Below are 14,760 nucleotides of genomic sequence, written 5' to 3'. Positions count from 1 at the left end.
AGAAACACCGAGGAGATAATTAGGGCCTGGGCTCCACAGCAAATCACAGCAAAATTCCTTATTGCCTGCTGCTTGTAAGATGTGGGCTAACAGCTCTTAGCTGATAGCATTGCTGTGAGAATCAAATGAGATAGTGCCAGGTATTTAGTACCTGTTCCTTAATGGTTAACTCTAAAAAAAAAAAGAAAAAAGTGAGGTTCCCATCTAGTAACACCCTGTATAGTGAATACTGACCTGGAGAAGAGGAGTTGGTTACTGAAAGTAAAAGGCCAGGTTGTTGGATGAGCCATCCAGGCATCTGTGGGCAGCACCCAGCAGGATAGCAGGGCTAGAGGGCCTTCTAGCCCAGAGGAGGGAGAAGTGCTGCATGTGTAACCTTCACTTAAGGTGGCCCCAGGGCAGGGAGCTGTGCACAGCAAATCCTGAAGGAAAGCTGGAAGCCTGAAGCAGAAGGAAGAGTCCCAGAAGTTAGCTGAGGAATGGGCTAATTAGCTGGAGCCAGAGGCCAGGAAGCATTCCAGGGGAGCAGGGAGGGGCAATGAGGCAACTGGAAGAGCTTCAGTGGGAAGGGAGGGGATGCAGATCAATAAATGTTCTAAGGAATTGGTTGGAGCCCAATGTTTTGGCTGATTGATTATTTTTTTCTAGATTAATTACATGGAACTTCTGTGGTATCCCCAGATGCTTTAGGCTTCCATAATTCTCAGGATTTACCCCTATTGCTACACTTCCTGTGCCTAATGTTGCAGTGGGAAGAGGGTCATGAGCCTTGGGGTCAGCTGCATGAGGCTGGGTTATCTCTGGGCTTCTGAGACTTTCTGAGTTTGATTTTTGTCCCCCTCTGGATTTGCAGCTCACTCCAGTCTGAGGGGCTGACTGGGTGACTGGCTGGGACAATTTGGCAACATCAACATTAAGGGCTTCTAAGGGAAAAGTATTGGAACAGGAAGTAAATTCCAAATTGGTAGAAAGTTCTGGAAGAAAAGAGCTGCCTCAGTTTCCCATCAACACTCAGTAAGTAGAGCCCTAAAATACTTGTTAAAGGATCAAATGATGGTCCCTCTGAGTTCTGCTTCAGTCCTCTGAAGTCACAGCCTTTGGGGTATAGATGGGAGGAGACAAAGGCTCTTCAGTTGGCCCCTCATTAATGACACTACCAGCTCTAAAATAAGAACCAATAGAGTGGTCAGAAATTGGAAATAAATTACAGCAAGTAAGGAATGAACTAATGGGTCCAGGTCTGGTTATTTCAGCATCTTTTCTTAAATAATCAATCCTTTCCTCACCAAAATAATAAGTTCACTTATTGTGATAGTTATTCTCACCTCATTATTCTAAACTCCTCTTCAACTACAATTCATCTTGTATCTTTTCTCACTTCTTCTAGTTCCTTTTTCATCCCTACTTGCACCAGTTTGTTTACCTTTTATCTTAGCTGATTTCTTGTTTCATAAAAGCCAAGCTTTCTTATGTCTCACTGAGAGCATAACAGATATTTTCTAAAAAAAAAATTTCCCATTAATCTAGTAAATTATTTTGAGTTGGGCTTTTCCTCCATCTCTAAGTAATGTTTCTATTCTTTCTTGTTATAGAAAAATTTCCCTAGTCCTATTTGTGTGTGTGTGTGTGTGTGTGTGTGTGTGTGCACTAGCGCGCCTGCCCATGAGTTTATACATCCTTGAATGGGCTTATGTATATTCCATGTGGCACTTAGTAATTCTTTAATTCAACAGATACCATTTTTTTTTAAATTGATGTTAGTTTATTCTACGGTGGGCAAGGTGTTTAAAAAACAAAATTACATAAAAGGATTTGTCTTTCCCTGGCCCATGTGGCTCAGTTGGTTGGGGCATTCTCCAGGTTGTGGTTTAACCCTGGTCAGGGTGTATGTGGCAAGCAACCAATCAATATTTCTTGCTCACATTGATGTTTCTCTTTCTTTCTCATCCTCTCCTTCCCTCTTCCTCTAAAAATCAATAAACCTATTCTTGGGTGAATGTTGTTTTAAAAAGGATTTGTCTTGAAAAAGACCTCTGATTTACTAGAAGAGGTCACATAGGCATAATAATAATCATGCAAAGTGGAAAACCAAGTAGGAGACATGAGCAGATTTCATTACTTTCACCTGTGGCTTTTTCATAGGTGACACACATGGTGCTGAGATCGGAGGACCAGCTCTCTGCACAGCTCAGTGTTCTTCTAAGTTGGCAGCCATTAGAAGTTAAAAGCACCAAGGCTATTTCCAATTTATAGTACATTTGCTTCCTCTGGAAATGTGTAAAAATACTAGCAAACACTAATGTGCCATTGTTTCTACGATGCTATAAATTCATGAGTGTAATACATTTTACATTCTGTTACATAATTTATTCAAAATGACAGTATTCCAGGTTGGAGATCTAAGATGGCAGCGTAGGTAAACATCCAAATTGCTGCCGGGCACAACAATTACAAAACTACAACTAAAAGACAAAACGTCTATCACCCTGAACCACTTGCTGAGAGGAAGCTCTACAACTAGACTGAAAGAGAAAAGAGCATCAGGGCACAAGTGCTGGAAAACTGAGGTATGGGTGTATGCATGCAATACGGGCTGGCAGCGGATCCCAGCTGGAGGTGGGCATTGCTTTCTTCAACCTAAAGAGAGACAAGCTCCCAATCTCTCTGAAATCCAGTTTCTGGGGAGAAGCTAGACTATCTGCCATTGGGTGGGAATGTGAGGGTGGCTTGCTTGCAAAGCTGCGCACAAGAACAATTGTTTGCTGTGTGGGAGGCACAAGACGGGGGGGGGGGGACGACGAGGCATGGGGGGAGAAGAGACGGGTGTTGGCCACACCCTAGCCTAGTGATGCCCTGAGACTGCACAATCTCCAAACACACTCAAGCTCCAAGCAGCAGCTTTTGCATATGAATGGCCTTCTCTGGTGCAGTATAACCTAGCAAACTTGAAACCTGGTGCAGACAGCTCCAAGCCTTCAAGCTCTAAGCAGAGAGGAGAGAACTGTGGTTCTTGCTGTAGCTGCTGCAGGGTGGCCTCAGACAGTAGCTGAACTGCACCACACTGGAGATCCAGAAGCCTATGTATCTAGTGGTCAGTGTGAGACACTAGATTTCAACTCCTCACACCCATAAGTGACACATTCAGGAGGCAGACTCAGTGAGCACCGAAGCCCCACTGAAACAAGGCCTTCACCATAACCAAATCTCCAGCGCAGCAGTTCTTCCTTTATAAACACAGCCAATTGGCCTGGAGGTAAATTCCTCCCAGTGTACCAACTGTGATTAAGGCTTAATTACACCAAGACTTTGCACTCAGCCCATGAAGGAGTGTACCAAGAGCGACCACCTCGGGTGATTGGGGAAGCTGAGCTATTGACCCTATAGGTCACCAATCTCACAAAGCCACTCCATTAACACATGGAGGCAGCCAAAATGAGGAGACACAGAAGCAGTCATGAATGGGAGAGATGGAGGAAAGAAAACTACTGGACGACACAGAGTTCAGAACCACATTTATAAGGTTACTCAAGAATCTTCTAAAAACCATTGAAAAACTTGATGAGACCTCCAAGAAGCTTAGTGAGACTTTCAAGGACCTTAATGAGAATGCAAAAAAAAAAAAAAAAAAAAAAAAAAAGAAAGAAAGAAAGAAAGAAAGAAAGAAAGAAAAGGACCAGTCATAAATTAAGCATATATTGTCTGAAATAAAGAATATACAGAAATTCAACTGTAGATCAACATACCCCAAGAGTCAAACCAAAGATCTGGAATATGAGGAAGCAAAAAAACACCCAACCAGATAGCCAGAAAGAAAGAAGAATTCAAAGTGTGAGCATAGTTTAAGAAGCCTCTAGGACAGCTTAAAGCGTACCAACATTCAGATTTTTGGGGTGCCAAAAGAAGAGAGAGAGAGCAGGATATTGAAGGCCTTTGGAAGAAATAATGACAGAAAACTTTACCTACCTGGTGAAAGAAATAGACTTACAAGTTCAGGAAGTGCACAGAATCCCAAACAAGAGGAATCCAAGAAGGACCACACCAAGACACGTCATAATTAAAATGCCAAGGGCAAAAGACAAAGAGAGAATCTTGAAAGCAGCAAGAGAAAAACAACTAGTTACCTACAAGGGAGTACCCATATGATTGTCAGCTGATTTCTCAACAGAAACTATGCAGGCCAGAAGGGAGTGGCAAGAAATATTCAAAGTGATGAACAGCAAGAACCTACAACCAAGATTACTCTGCCCAGCAAAGCTATCATTCAGAATTGAAGGGCAGATAAAGAGCTTCACAGATAAGAAGAAGCTAAAGGAGTTCATCACCACCATACCAGTATTATATGAAATGATGAAGGGTATTCTTTAAGAGGAAGAAGAAGAAAAAGGTAAAGATAAAAATTATGAACAAAACCAAAATTCTTGGGGGTGAGGGCATGTATGAGAGTGGGGTGGTGGGGGGCAACAATAAGATATGTACACATATAATACCTTAATAAAAAATGAAAAAAATGACAGTTTCCCATTATATGTGCTTCAAAGAAGAACAAGAATGTTATAAAATGTTAGTGGAAAATAAATGAGATTATATATATATATATATATATATATATATATATATATATATAGAATCATATCCCAAATTTTTATTTTCCAGTGATGAAAATATTGAACAGTCCATCCTTATTTTATATGGGCAGAGATACATTAATCAATTGCCTTGATTATATCTTCCTGTGAAAAGACATTTTGACAAAACATTATGGGGAACTTGTTTTTAAATTTTTGTTTAATCTTTAAAATAGAGATTTTAAAACATTGTTATCATTTTGACATTAAAAAACACAAGCTATGACCAAGAACAGTTTTAATCTTGCCTAATAAAGATATGATTGGAAATAGAAAAGTAACTTCCAGATCCTTGTTAGGTGTGTCTGTTTCACAGATCTCTCCCCAGATAGACACTGTAACAGCGGCAAAGAGCCACTAGATGGCTCTCTCATTTTTAAATAAAACTAAAGTCCGAAAAAGATAGCATATAGTTAAGGAACAAAATACTGTACAACACCTCTAGTAGGCAAAACCTTTAATCAAAGCAAGAAACAAAAATATGCAATTATGGCCTCTCAGGGTAATTTGGAGCTATTCAATTGAGAATTAGACTTAAAAATAACCCTGCAAGACTGCAAAGTATGTATGGGTAAGCAATTTGCTAAAAAATAAGGGAAGGTATATTCTTAAGGATGCTAATTACTAAAGGGAAGGTTGTTCCAAATTTTTCCTAATTTATTGCCATCTAGGTTCCCAGCTTTTGTTGTTGTCATTGTTAATCCTCACCTGAGGACATTTTTCTATTGATTTTGAGAGAGAGTGGAAGGGAAGGGGAGAGACAGGGAGAGGAAAACATCTATGTGTCTCATAGATTGGCAAGCCTGCCACCAAGGTACATGTTCTTGACTGGAATTGAACTCATGACCCTCTATCCAGCTTTTCTTTTGGACTTTCCCTATTTAGTTTAGACTGTTACCTTTAAGGAAAAAAGTTAAACTTGGGCATTATAATTCATTAAAAAATTACTTTCCAACCTCCTGGACTATCCTTGTCATCCTTATTAACATCCCAAGAGAATAATACAACAAAACAACTTCATTTAGGGCTATATGGGGGGGGGGGGGAAGCATTTAGACCCTTAAATCAAAATACAATTAAGGCAAACACTATTCCACTCTATAGCATTTGTCAGGAGATTGAAGAAATAGTGTGCTTTAAGAGTTGGCAAATAATTCCTTTCTTGTTCCAGAAAAGATGGGAAAATAGTTACATTTGAGGTGTGATTTGGATCTCAGGTACCAAAATTTGCTAGTTAAGTAGTTCTAGATTTCATTTGCTCCCACCCCCCAAGTTATATGCAGAAGACCATAATTTCCCCCTAAGTACATAACTAATTTTCTCATGAAAATAAATGCAAGTTGGGAAGCGTGTGGGTTCAGGATTAAGTACTCTGAGCTGCCAGTCTGCAATTGGCAAGTAGGGGAAAAACGTTTTCCTCTTTCCTCTTCCTTAAATGAAAAGCTCAGACCTGTCACTTATTAAGAACATATTTAAGGAGAGTTTTAATTTGTAAAAACCCCCACAATTTTCTTATTGTTATTGGGAGCCAATAAATAATGATTGCATGGCATGTGGTGTCGCTGCAGGATTATACTGGTTTTGTTAGTTTTCCCAGGCAGAAACCGCATTTGAGAATTTACAGATGTAGTTTGTAAAAGTACGTTTTTATAAAAGTAACACGCAATTTGTGACCTCCTCTCCCCTGCCCTCCCCTTATCTCTCCTCCTCTCCTTTTCTTCTTTTTAAAGAGCGCTTCTTGCACACAGTATAAATTAAACTTGGCTTTAAAATGATAATTCCGAACCCACTTATTTAAATGTCTTTGAAACATTCATCCTTCTACTTTTGAAGACAAATCACACCAAAGGGATGAACACAGGGAACATAAAAATGAACAAATACTGCCCGAATGTGAACGAACAAATAGTTATATGAAATTAAAAACCGATTTCAGTCCCTCTGATCACAGAGGATGCCTGTTAATATAAACTACCCAGTATCCCAAAGAGTTGTAAATCACATCTATTATGCTTAGCTGGTAGCTGATCAGTGGAGACCAGACCTAAATCCTGTACCTCAATCACAAAAAGTGCAGATGCTGGAGTTAGAAAAAGGGAATTAGGCCGGTGGCCCGAGAGGCCATCCAAAGCTAACGCACGGACTTAGGAGAAGTATTTGTGCTCTTCGTTATCATCTCTTTAATATTCGTTATTTTATTTCATGCGCTAAGACTATATTAGCTAGGAAGGGGTCCTCTTCGCCTTACACCTGGAGTCGCCAGTCTCCCTGGCCTCCGGGCTCCGGGCCCGGCGAGGAGGGGCTGTAGGGCGGGGCGCCCCAGGGCGGCAGGTGGGGCGGGCCGGAGGGCGCCGCCGGGGCCCCCGCCCGGCCGCCGGGCCAGCGCAGGTATAAGAGGCGGCTCCGCTGCGCCCCCGCCCGCCCCGCCCGGAGCGCCGGTAGCCGATCGCGGGCCGTGCGCCGCAGGTCGCTCCAGAGGGATGCTCTTGCCCGAGCGGCGAGACCAGCCCCGCTCGCCCCCCGCAGCCGCCGCCCCGCAGCCGCCGGCGTCCGCCGACATGTCTCTCTACTGCGGCGACAACTTCGGCGGCGTGTACTCGCAGCCCGGCCTGGCCCCCGCCGCCGCCGCGGGCGCCCCCCCGGCCGCCAGGGCGCCCTACGGGCTGGCCGACTACGCCGCGCCCGCCGCCGCCAACCCGTACCTGTGGCTCAACGGCCCGAACGCGGGCGCCGCCCCGGGCGCCTCGGCAGCCGCCTACCTGGGCGCCCCGCCGCCGCCCCGGGGCGCCGCCGGGCCCTTCCTGCAGCCGCCGCCCGCCGCCGGCACCTTCGCCTGCGCCCAGCGGCCCCTGGCGCCCGCCGCGCCCGCCGCGCCCTCGGGGCCCGCGGCACCCTGCGACCTGGGCTGGCTGTCCGTGGCCAGCCGCGAGGACCTGATGAAGATGGTGCGGCCGCCCTACTCCTACTCGGCGCTCATCGCCATGGCCATTCAGAGCGCGCCCGAACGCAAGCTCACGCTCAGCCACATCTACCAGTTCGTGGCCGACAGCTTCCCCTTCTACCAGCGCAGCAAGGCGGGCTGGCAGAACTCCATTCGCCACAACCTGTCGCTCAACGACTGCTTCAAGAAGGTGCCCCGCGACGAGGATGACCCAGGTGAGGGCGGCTGGGCAGGTGCTTCCTCCCGGGCCTGAGCGCAGGGAAGCGGCGCGGACGGGGGTGGGGTGGGGGGGAGGTGTTCTCGGCGTGGCTGACTTTGGGTCCACGCGGAGTCTTCTGGTTCTAACTGCGGATGAGAGCCAGTGGAGGGATAACCACCCAAATCTCGTCTGATTGGGTTGAGGAGAACCCACAGGACAAGAAACGTATCAGAGGATCCTTGGAGCGGGGACCCCGGGAGGGAGAAGCTCGCCCCTCGCCCCCAACCCCCAGCCTCCACTCGGACGGCTGGCGGGTCTGAGCCCGTGCCGCCTGAGGGGAAGTAGACTGAGAGCCTGTGAGCTCTCTGATGAAGGGGACTATAGAGGGATTCGGATGAGCTGAGAATCCCATCACATTTCACAAAAGATGTGGTGAGAGCCTCTGGTGTCCTTCACAAAGCAGATCCTCTGCCTATCTCGAGAGGAGAAGTGGCACAGACACGAGACGCGGTAGAAGGATCCGAGAGCGTCAGCTGAGTCCTGCAAATTGTGGTTTTGGTACTTTAAGTATTTGAAAATGCAAAAGTTACCCCCCCCCCCCTCCCAATTTGCTTCTCTCTGATCTGAGCCCTGGGGTGTGGAGGGCTGGGGTACAGTGGAGTGCTGTAATTGTTTCCCTCTACCTGGGGAGAGGATGTGGGGAAAAGCTGAAAACAGAGGAACAGCATCCTACTTGAGGTTTTCAGATGGAGCCCAGGACAAGGGAGGTATGGGCAGAGTTGTGATAGAAAAAGAAAAGAAATAGAAACCATTTCGGTTGCACACTCCAGAGATTTAGAATTTTGTTTAAATTAGATAGTGGTTTCTAGTAGAAATACAGTATAAACCTCATGTGATTTTAAGTTTTCTATAGCCACATTAATAAAAAGAAACCGGTGAATTTCATCCCAATGTGTTTTTTATGTAAACCAAAATTTGTTTCAACCTGTAACAAGCACAAAGATTATTAGTGAGGTAGTTTACATTACTTTTGGTACCAAGTCTTCAGAACCCTGTGTGTCTACCCCACATCTCGCTTTGTATTAACCACTTTTCAGTGCCCACCAGCCACGTGGGGCTGGTGATCACTGCACTGGACCAGGCATGCAATTCTGGACGTGCATCTTCCAACTCCGCCCGTAAAGCACCTGAGATGGTCACATAAACTTTACATGCACTCCTCGGACTTTCCAAAAGTTCAAGGATCTGTAGAGTGTCTTGTCAAAGAACTTGGTACAAAGGTGGCACAATATAATTATCCTGATAGGTGAGGGCATTATTGAGATGGTAGTTATGAATACTTTTTTTTCTGAGACTTTGTGGAGAATGTGTCAGTGGAGAAAGTGGATGTGAGGAGTGTGTGTTAGTTTGTGGAGGTAGCATAATGGGCTAGTGAGGTATGCGGAGTCAAGAGCATTCCTGGCTCTACTGTTGTTAACTGGGAATACGGCAGGTTACTAACCAGTCTGCACTTCAGTTTCCCCATCTGAGAAATGGAAGCAATAAATTGCCTATCTCCATGGAGCTGTGAGGAGTAGGCTAGGCTGTCTGCGCAAGGCACTCAGTACAGGATAAGTGCTTAATAGTACTTTCAAACACTGGCAGTTGTTTTTGCCACAAGTGAAAAGAGCTTTTGAGAGATAAAATCCTCCAAGATGATTGTGTTAGATAAATTGCCAGTGAAATTTTCTAAGCAGGAGAATAGCGTTTTTCGGCATTAAATGGGACCCTGATCCCCGAGATTTGCCCAGGGGAGGGAAAACCTGGAAGAGATGCGGGGACACCTCCTGCTTAGGGTGAGGAATACAGAGACTCTAGGAGAGGCCTTCCCTTGTCCTCCAAACATCCATCCAAGAGGCTGAAACAAGTGTTTGCTCAGTACTGCCTGCTGTCTTTTTTGTCCAGCAAGGCATGGGATTGGGCATTTGAGATTGCCTTTTTCCAGTGGAGTATTTTTAGGGACAAGTGTTATATACTTTCAGCAAATAATAGTGATAGCAGACACTGTTTTGCACTGCTTACTGTGTGCTGCCAGTTACTGGCCAAAGATATCACTTAATCCTCACAACCAACCTATGAGGTGGGGCCAATTCCTAGCCCTACTAAATAGCACCAGGATTTTGTGAGGCCACTCCATAAGTGCCTCATGAATTGAATTAGGTTTTAAAATTTAAGTAGCAGACACTACCAGGAGAAGGTAAAAGCAGACAGAAAGAACCTTTGTTCCAGATTTCTCTTTAAAGGTAAGTAAAATCTCTTCCATAAGAATAACTCTAGACAGTATAGGCGACTGAGCATCTTCATCAGCGTTTTTATTTATTTATTTATTTATTTATTTATTTATTTATTTATTAAACACCAAGCAATTTTATTTTTTTAAAATTTGTACACATTTATATGGGGATATAGAAGAGAAAGTGAAAAGAAGCTATTCATTTTTTTTTTCATCAGCGTTTAATGAAAGTCTGCCCTCCTTCTCTAAAAATAGAAGCTGTATGAGCAGGCATAAACTAGCTCCTTCTCTAACACCTGTCTTTTTATCTCCACAGGAAAAGGTAATTACTGGACTCTGGATCCAAACTGTGAGAAAATGTTTGATAACGGGAACTTCCGCCGAAAGCGAAAGCGCCGCTCTGAGGCCAGCAGCAGCTCCACGGTGGCTGCAGGGACGTCAAAATCAGAAGAGGGTCTGTCCTCAGGATTAGGGGCTGGAGCGGGTGGGAAGCTGGAAGAAGACAGCCCCTCTGCTCTGCTAAGGCCTTCCCAGTCTCCAGAGCCTCCTGAGGGCACCAAGAGTGTCTCCTCCCCTGGAGGAGCTGGGCTCACCTCCACTCCTTGCCTCAGCACCTTCTTCAGCAGCCTCAGCACCTTAAGTGCCAGCAGCACTGGGAGTGCCCAGCGAGCTGTGGCCGGCAGCCACCCCCTAGGGATCCAGGGGGCCCACCTGCCCTCCAGCAGCACGTTTCCTGCCAGCTCCGTCTCGGAAGCCTCAGACAACCTGCAGCTGAGCACCAGCACCAGCAATGGCAGCAGCCAGAGATCTTCCTACTATAGCCCTTTCCCTGCCAGCACTGGTGCGGGGCAGAGCAGTCCCTTCAGCCCGCCTTTCTACAACTTCAGCATGGTCAACAGCCTCATCTACTCGAGGGAGGGCTCTGAGGTATAGACATGATGATGCACACCTGAGCTCTTGTTAAAATCCAGATTCCAAGGCAGCTGATCTGGAGCAGGTTCTGCGTTTCTCTGGAGCTCCTGGCTGATCTGGTCCATTAACCACATCTGGGAGTAGCCTGGGTGTATAAGACAACTCTTTCTACAACCCAGCATGCTTCTCCAGGTTGCTCAGGATAGGGCCTCTCTGGAGAGACAGCCATCCTACTCTGACCCAGGATGACAGTGAGCCCTGTGAGGACAAGGGACTACATCTGTTCTGTTCATTACTGTAGATCAGGGTCACAAGCTCAAATGTGTACATGGCTAGCTAAAAATAAAAAAAGTGAATGACGTTATTGGGGAGGAAAAAGATAGCAATTGGCATTGGAAGCATCAGGGAGTAGTTGGGACTGACCCACTGAAGGCTGCTGTGGACAGCTAATTCTTTCCTTCTGCCTGGCAGCATTCTGATTTTCCTAGAAAAGACACATCTGTATTTTATAGGAAACCTCCATTTAAATTCTTGGCCGCTAAAGTTTAAAAAAATACTGTACTGGGAAACCCCAATACCCATGAGCTCTATCCAGCTCATGAGTCCCCTTTACTCATGCTCAGCATCTGCACTCTGTTAACCCTCACAGCCTGGGAGACTGATGTTACTGCCTCATTTTCATATGAGGCTGTGAAGCACCAGGCTGTCAGGTGGCTCTCCAGGCAGCAGGGCAGGGTCAGGTCCAGGCAGTCTGGCTCAAAGGCTGGTGCTTATAGCTTTGTGTTTCTAGTTCTGAGGGCAGACAGTGCATAGAGAGTAGGAATGAGCTAGATCACTCTGGACCAAAGATTCCAGTTGAAAAAAATGTCACTTGAGATGTTCTCTTGAGCAGCACGGATGGACCCCCACCTCCCTGTTACTTCTGCCGCCGAATTCCTGAGGCCTGGGCTGACCATTGTCCTCGCAAACCTTTACATCCTGTTCCTTTTAGCATGTGTCCTGGGTTTTTCTTTAAACAAAGTATTAGAATTTTAATAAAAATAGCTTTTAAATTGAATTTTTATTTACCACAAATGTTTTTCCCAAAATATTTACCATTTGTGGTAAATTTTAAAAAAATATAATTTATTTTTAGCACTCCCTTTTACTTCCCAAGAGGTATTTTCATTTGAATAATTTGTATGGTTAGCCTCCCAGCACCCAGCAGAGAGCCTGGTGCCTGGCAGACACCCAGTCATTGCTTGAACTTGAACTTATCCAAAAAGTATTAGTTGATTTTATTGGAACAATGTTACATTAAGACGAAGATAATGTCTTATGAATTGCCTTAGTGCCATGTGGTTGGTTTGGGGTTTTAATTATTTTTTTTTAAAGGAATACTAGTACATTGTCAAAAAATTAGCTTTCCTCTGTGGATTCTTGAAACTCACAGCATTACTCTTAAATTTTTATTTTGAGATAACTTACAGAAAACTATTTTTAAAGTTATTGAGGTACAAGTAACGTCACCATTATTTAAATATTATGGACAGGCGTGCCTGGTTTTATTGCGCTTCACGGAGGTTACGGTTTTGGGTTTTGTTTTGTTTTTTTTGTTTTGTTTTTTTACAAATTGAAGGCAAGATCTCCCCTTTCCCCAGCAAAAAAGAGGACACTTGCTTTCTAGGAATGGTCTGGCACAGACACTGCAGTATCCAAGGCTTGCCTGCAGAAAGAACCAAAGAGACTGCCCTCCCACACTGCACAAAATCCAGTTTCAGGGGATATTATTTTATGTGAAAATCCTATGGACTTTTATAAATATTGTTTCTAACACAGTTCTATATTTGTAAAATAATTTATAATGTAAACTGAGACAAAAATTTTTCCTAGGAAAGTATACTCACTACGTGCTGAGAATCTCATGAAATAAACTAAGTGGGATGACTTCTGGCCATTTTTCAGCATTGCTATTTTTCTGTCTTCAGTTTCTTTCTCCTAAAAGAAAAGACTGGCATCTTTCCACCACCCCCATCTGAAAGGGCAGGGACGGAGCACCACTCTGGGGAGGGTCTTGAGCATTTTATTAGAGTCAGTTCTGTCATTTAAAGTGCAATTCAGTGCATGGGACAATTTCTGTTGCAGAAAGAAATGCACTGGAAAAGTTTCATCAGCTGACAGCAGTCCTTGGGTGCAGCCCCAAGTGTTCCAGTCCTTGGGATCACAGGCAGCCCAGCGTTTCCCAGGAAACTTGAGAACGGCTTTGTTTGGAAAAAACCTGAAATTGGCTTCTGGGCTAGGGTTTCTCAGCACCAGCATTGCTGATGTTTGGGGCTAAGTAATTTTGTTGTGGAGGCTGCCCTTTACACCACAGGTTTCTGCAGTATCCCTGGTCCCTACCCATTAGACTCCCCCACCTCAGCCCCTTCCCGCCCTGGCCATGAGTGACAACCAAGAGTATCTCCAGACATTGTCAATGTACTCCGGGGCACAGAATGAACCCTCGTTGAGAACCACTGATGTAGGGCAACAACCACAGTTTGTCAAGGAGGAAAGGAAGCCCCCTCAGCCTCCAACAGGAAGTCCTAAGTCTTGGGGCTAGCAGTCGAGCCCTGAATGAGTTAGACCTCGGCCTGTGCAGGTAGTTTGTCCTGAGATGCTTTTTCTCCTAAGGAGAGTAAATTGTGAGCCGGTGTAACCCAGTAACAGGCATTTCTCAAAGCCTGGGGCCTATGGTTTGCCCAGTCACATTGGAGGCTCCTTCAATATTTTAGTTTTTGTTTATAGATTTCTTATGGTAGCTTCCTTCTTGGCATCTAATTATTTTATTAGAGATCTAGGCTGGGGATAATTTTAATTGAACAGTAGTAAATGATCTGGGTTATTTGAAGGGGGCGGGGAGGGAGGGATGAAACAGGCATAAGGAGGACATGCTAAAAGAACATGATTAACCTGTATTTGGAAGTATCTAGATCTGGGTGGTTGATGGCTATTAAATGCCAGAACATTGGTATCTGTGAAAACAAAAGTGATGAGAAGAACAACTAACTGGGAAGAGCAGCAGGTGCCTCAGACCCCACTCCCAGGAGTGAGGAAGCTGTGCCTCCTGCTGGGCATGGGATTAAAGGGAAGGGGACTAAGCTGTCTTTGCCTGCAATATTTTCAGGTCAAAGTCTGCACCTGCTTTCCAATTGGGAACCAGGTTAGAAATACAAACCTGAGCGACATTTCACTCTGTGGTGCTCGGGTCTGCAGAGGAAAGGATGTGGAACCTTGGCACACCATTCCGAAGCTTTTATTCTCTGGGGTTCCTGGACTGGGGGCTGATGTCAGGTTGAGGCCAATTATGCACCTTTGTAACCTAAAGCACCTGCCTTTGGCCTTCTAGAACCTCCTGTACCATTCAGAGTCAGACAGGAGCTAAGGAGAAGGTGAAAACCAAATCAGCAGTGTTCAGGTTTTCTGTTTAATACTTTTGGACCCTTTCACCCCATTCTTTTTTTTTTTTTTACAGAGAGGAAGGGAGAGAGAGAGAGAGCTAGAAACATCGATGACAGAGAAACATCGACCAGCTGCCTCTTGCACACCCCCAACCGGGGATGTGCCCGCAACCAATGTACATGCCTTTGACCAGAATTGAATCTGGGACCTTTCAGTCCACAGACCAAAGCTCTATCCACTGAGCCAAACCGGTTTCAGCTCACCCCATTCTTAAACTTAATGGAAAAGGACTTTGAAAACTTTGCCTTTACCCCAGCTCCTCCCTAGCCCCCAAGGGCATTTCCTGGTTCTTCCCAGGGCCAAATGGGCCAAGCTTGGTACAGGAAGAGCC

At 45.1% G+C, this 14,760-nt stretch overlaps 1 protein-coding gene across 1 annotated transcript; it reads left to right on the top strand.

The window, feature by feature from the left end:
• The first annotated feature begins 7,057 nt into the window (after positions 1-7,057).
• Positions 7,058-11,533, top strand: FOXI3 (forkhead box I3). Its single transcript, XM_036448466.2, has 2 exons — positions 7,058-7,781; positions 10,354-11,533. Exons 1-2 carry the CDS (start codon positions 7,106-7,108, stop codon positions 10,968-10,970), a joined length of 1,293 nt encoding a protein of 430 aa, XP_036304359.2. The 5' UTR covers positions 7,058-7,105; the 3' UTR covers positions 10,971-11,533.
• The last annotated feature ends 3,227 nt before the right edge of the window (positions 11,534-14,760 follow it).

The sequence above is a fragment of the Pipistrellus kuhlii genome, unplaced genomic scaffold (genome assembly GCF_014108245.1).
Source record: "Pipistrellus kuhlii isolate mPipKuh1 unplaced genomic scaffold, mPipKuh1.p scaffold_m20_p_2, whole genome shotgun sequence".
Classification (NCBI taxonomy): Eukaryota; Metazoa; Chordata; class Mammalia; order Chiroptera; family Vespertilionidae; genus Pipistrellus; species Pipistrellus kuhlii.
The sequence above is the reverse complement of the archived record's forward strand: the minus strand, read 5'-3'. Positions and strand labels throughout refer to the sequence as shown.

Bases quoted from the DNA above. Each gene is read 5' to 3' on its own strand.
- FOXI3 (XM_036448466.2), top strand. From the start codon at position 7,106: ATGCTCTTGCCCGAGCGGCGAGACCAGCCCCGCTCGCCCCCCGCAGCC. The intron at 7,782-10,353 runs GTGAGGGCGGCT...TTATCTCCACAG, and splicing joins CCGCGACGAGGATGACCCAG to GAAAAGGTAATTACTGGACT.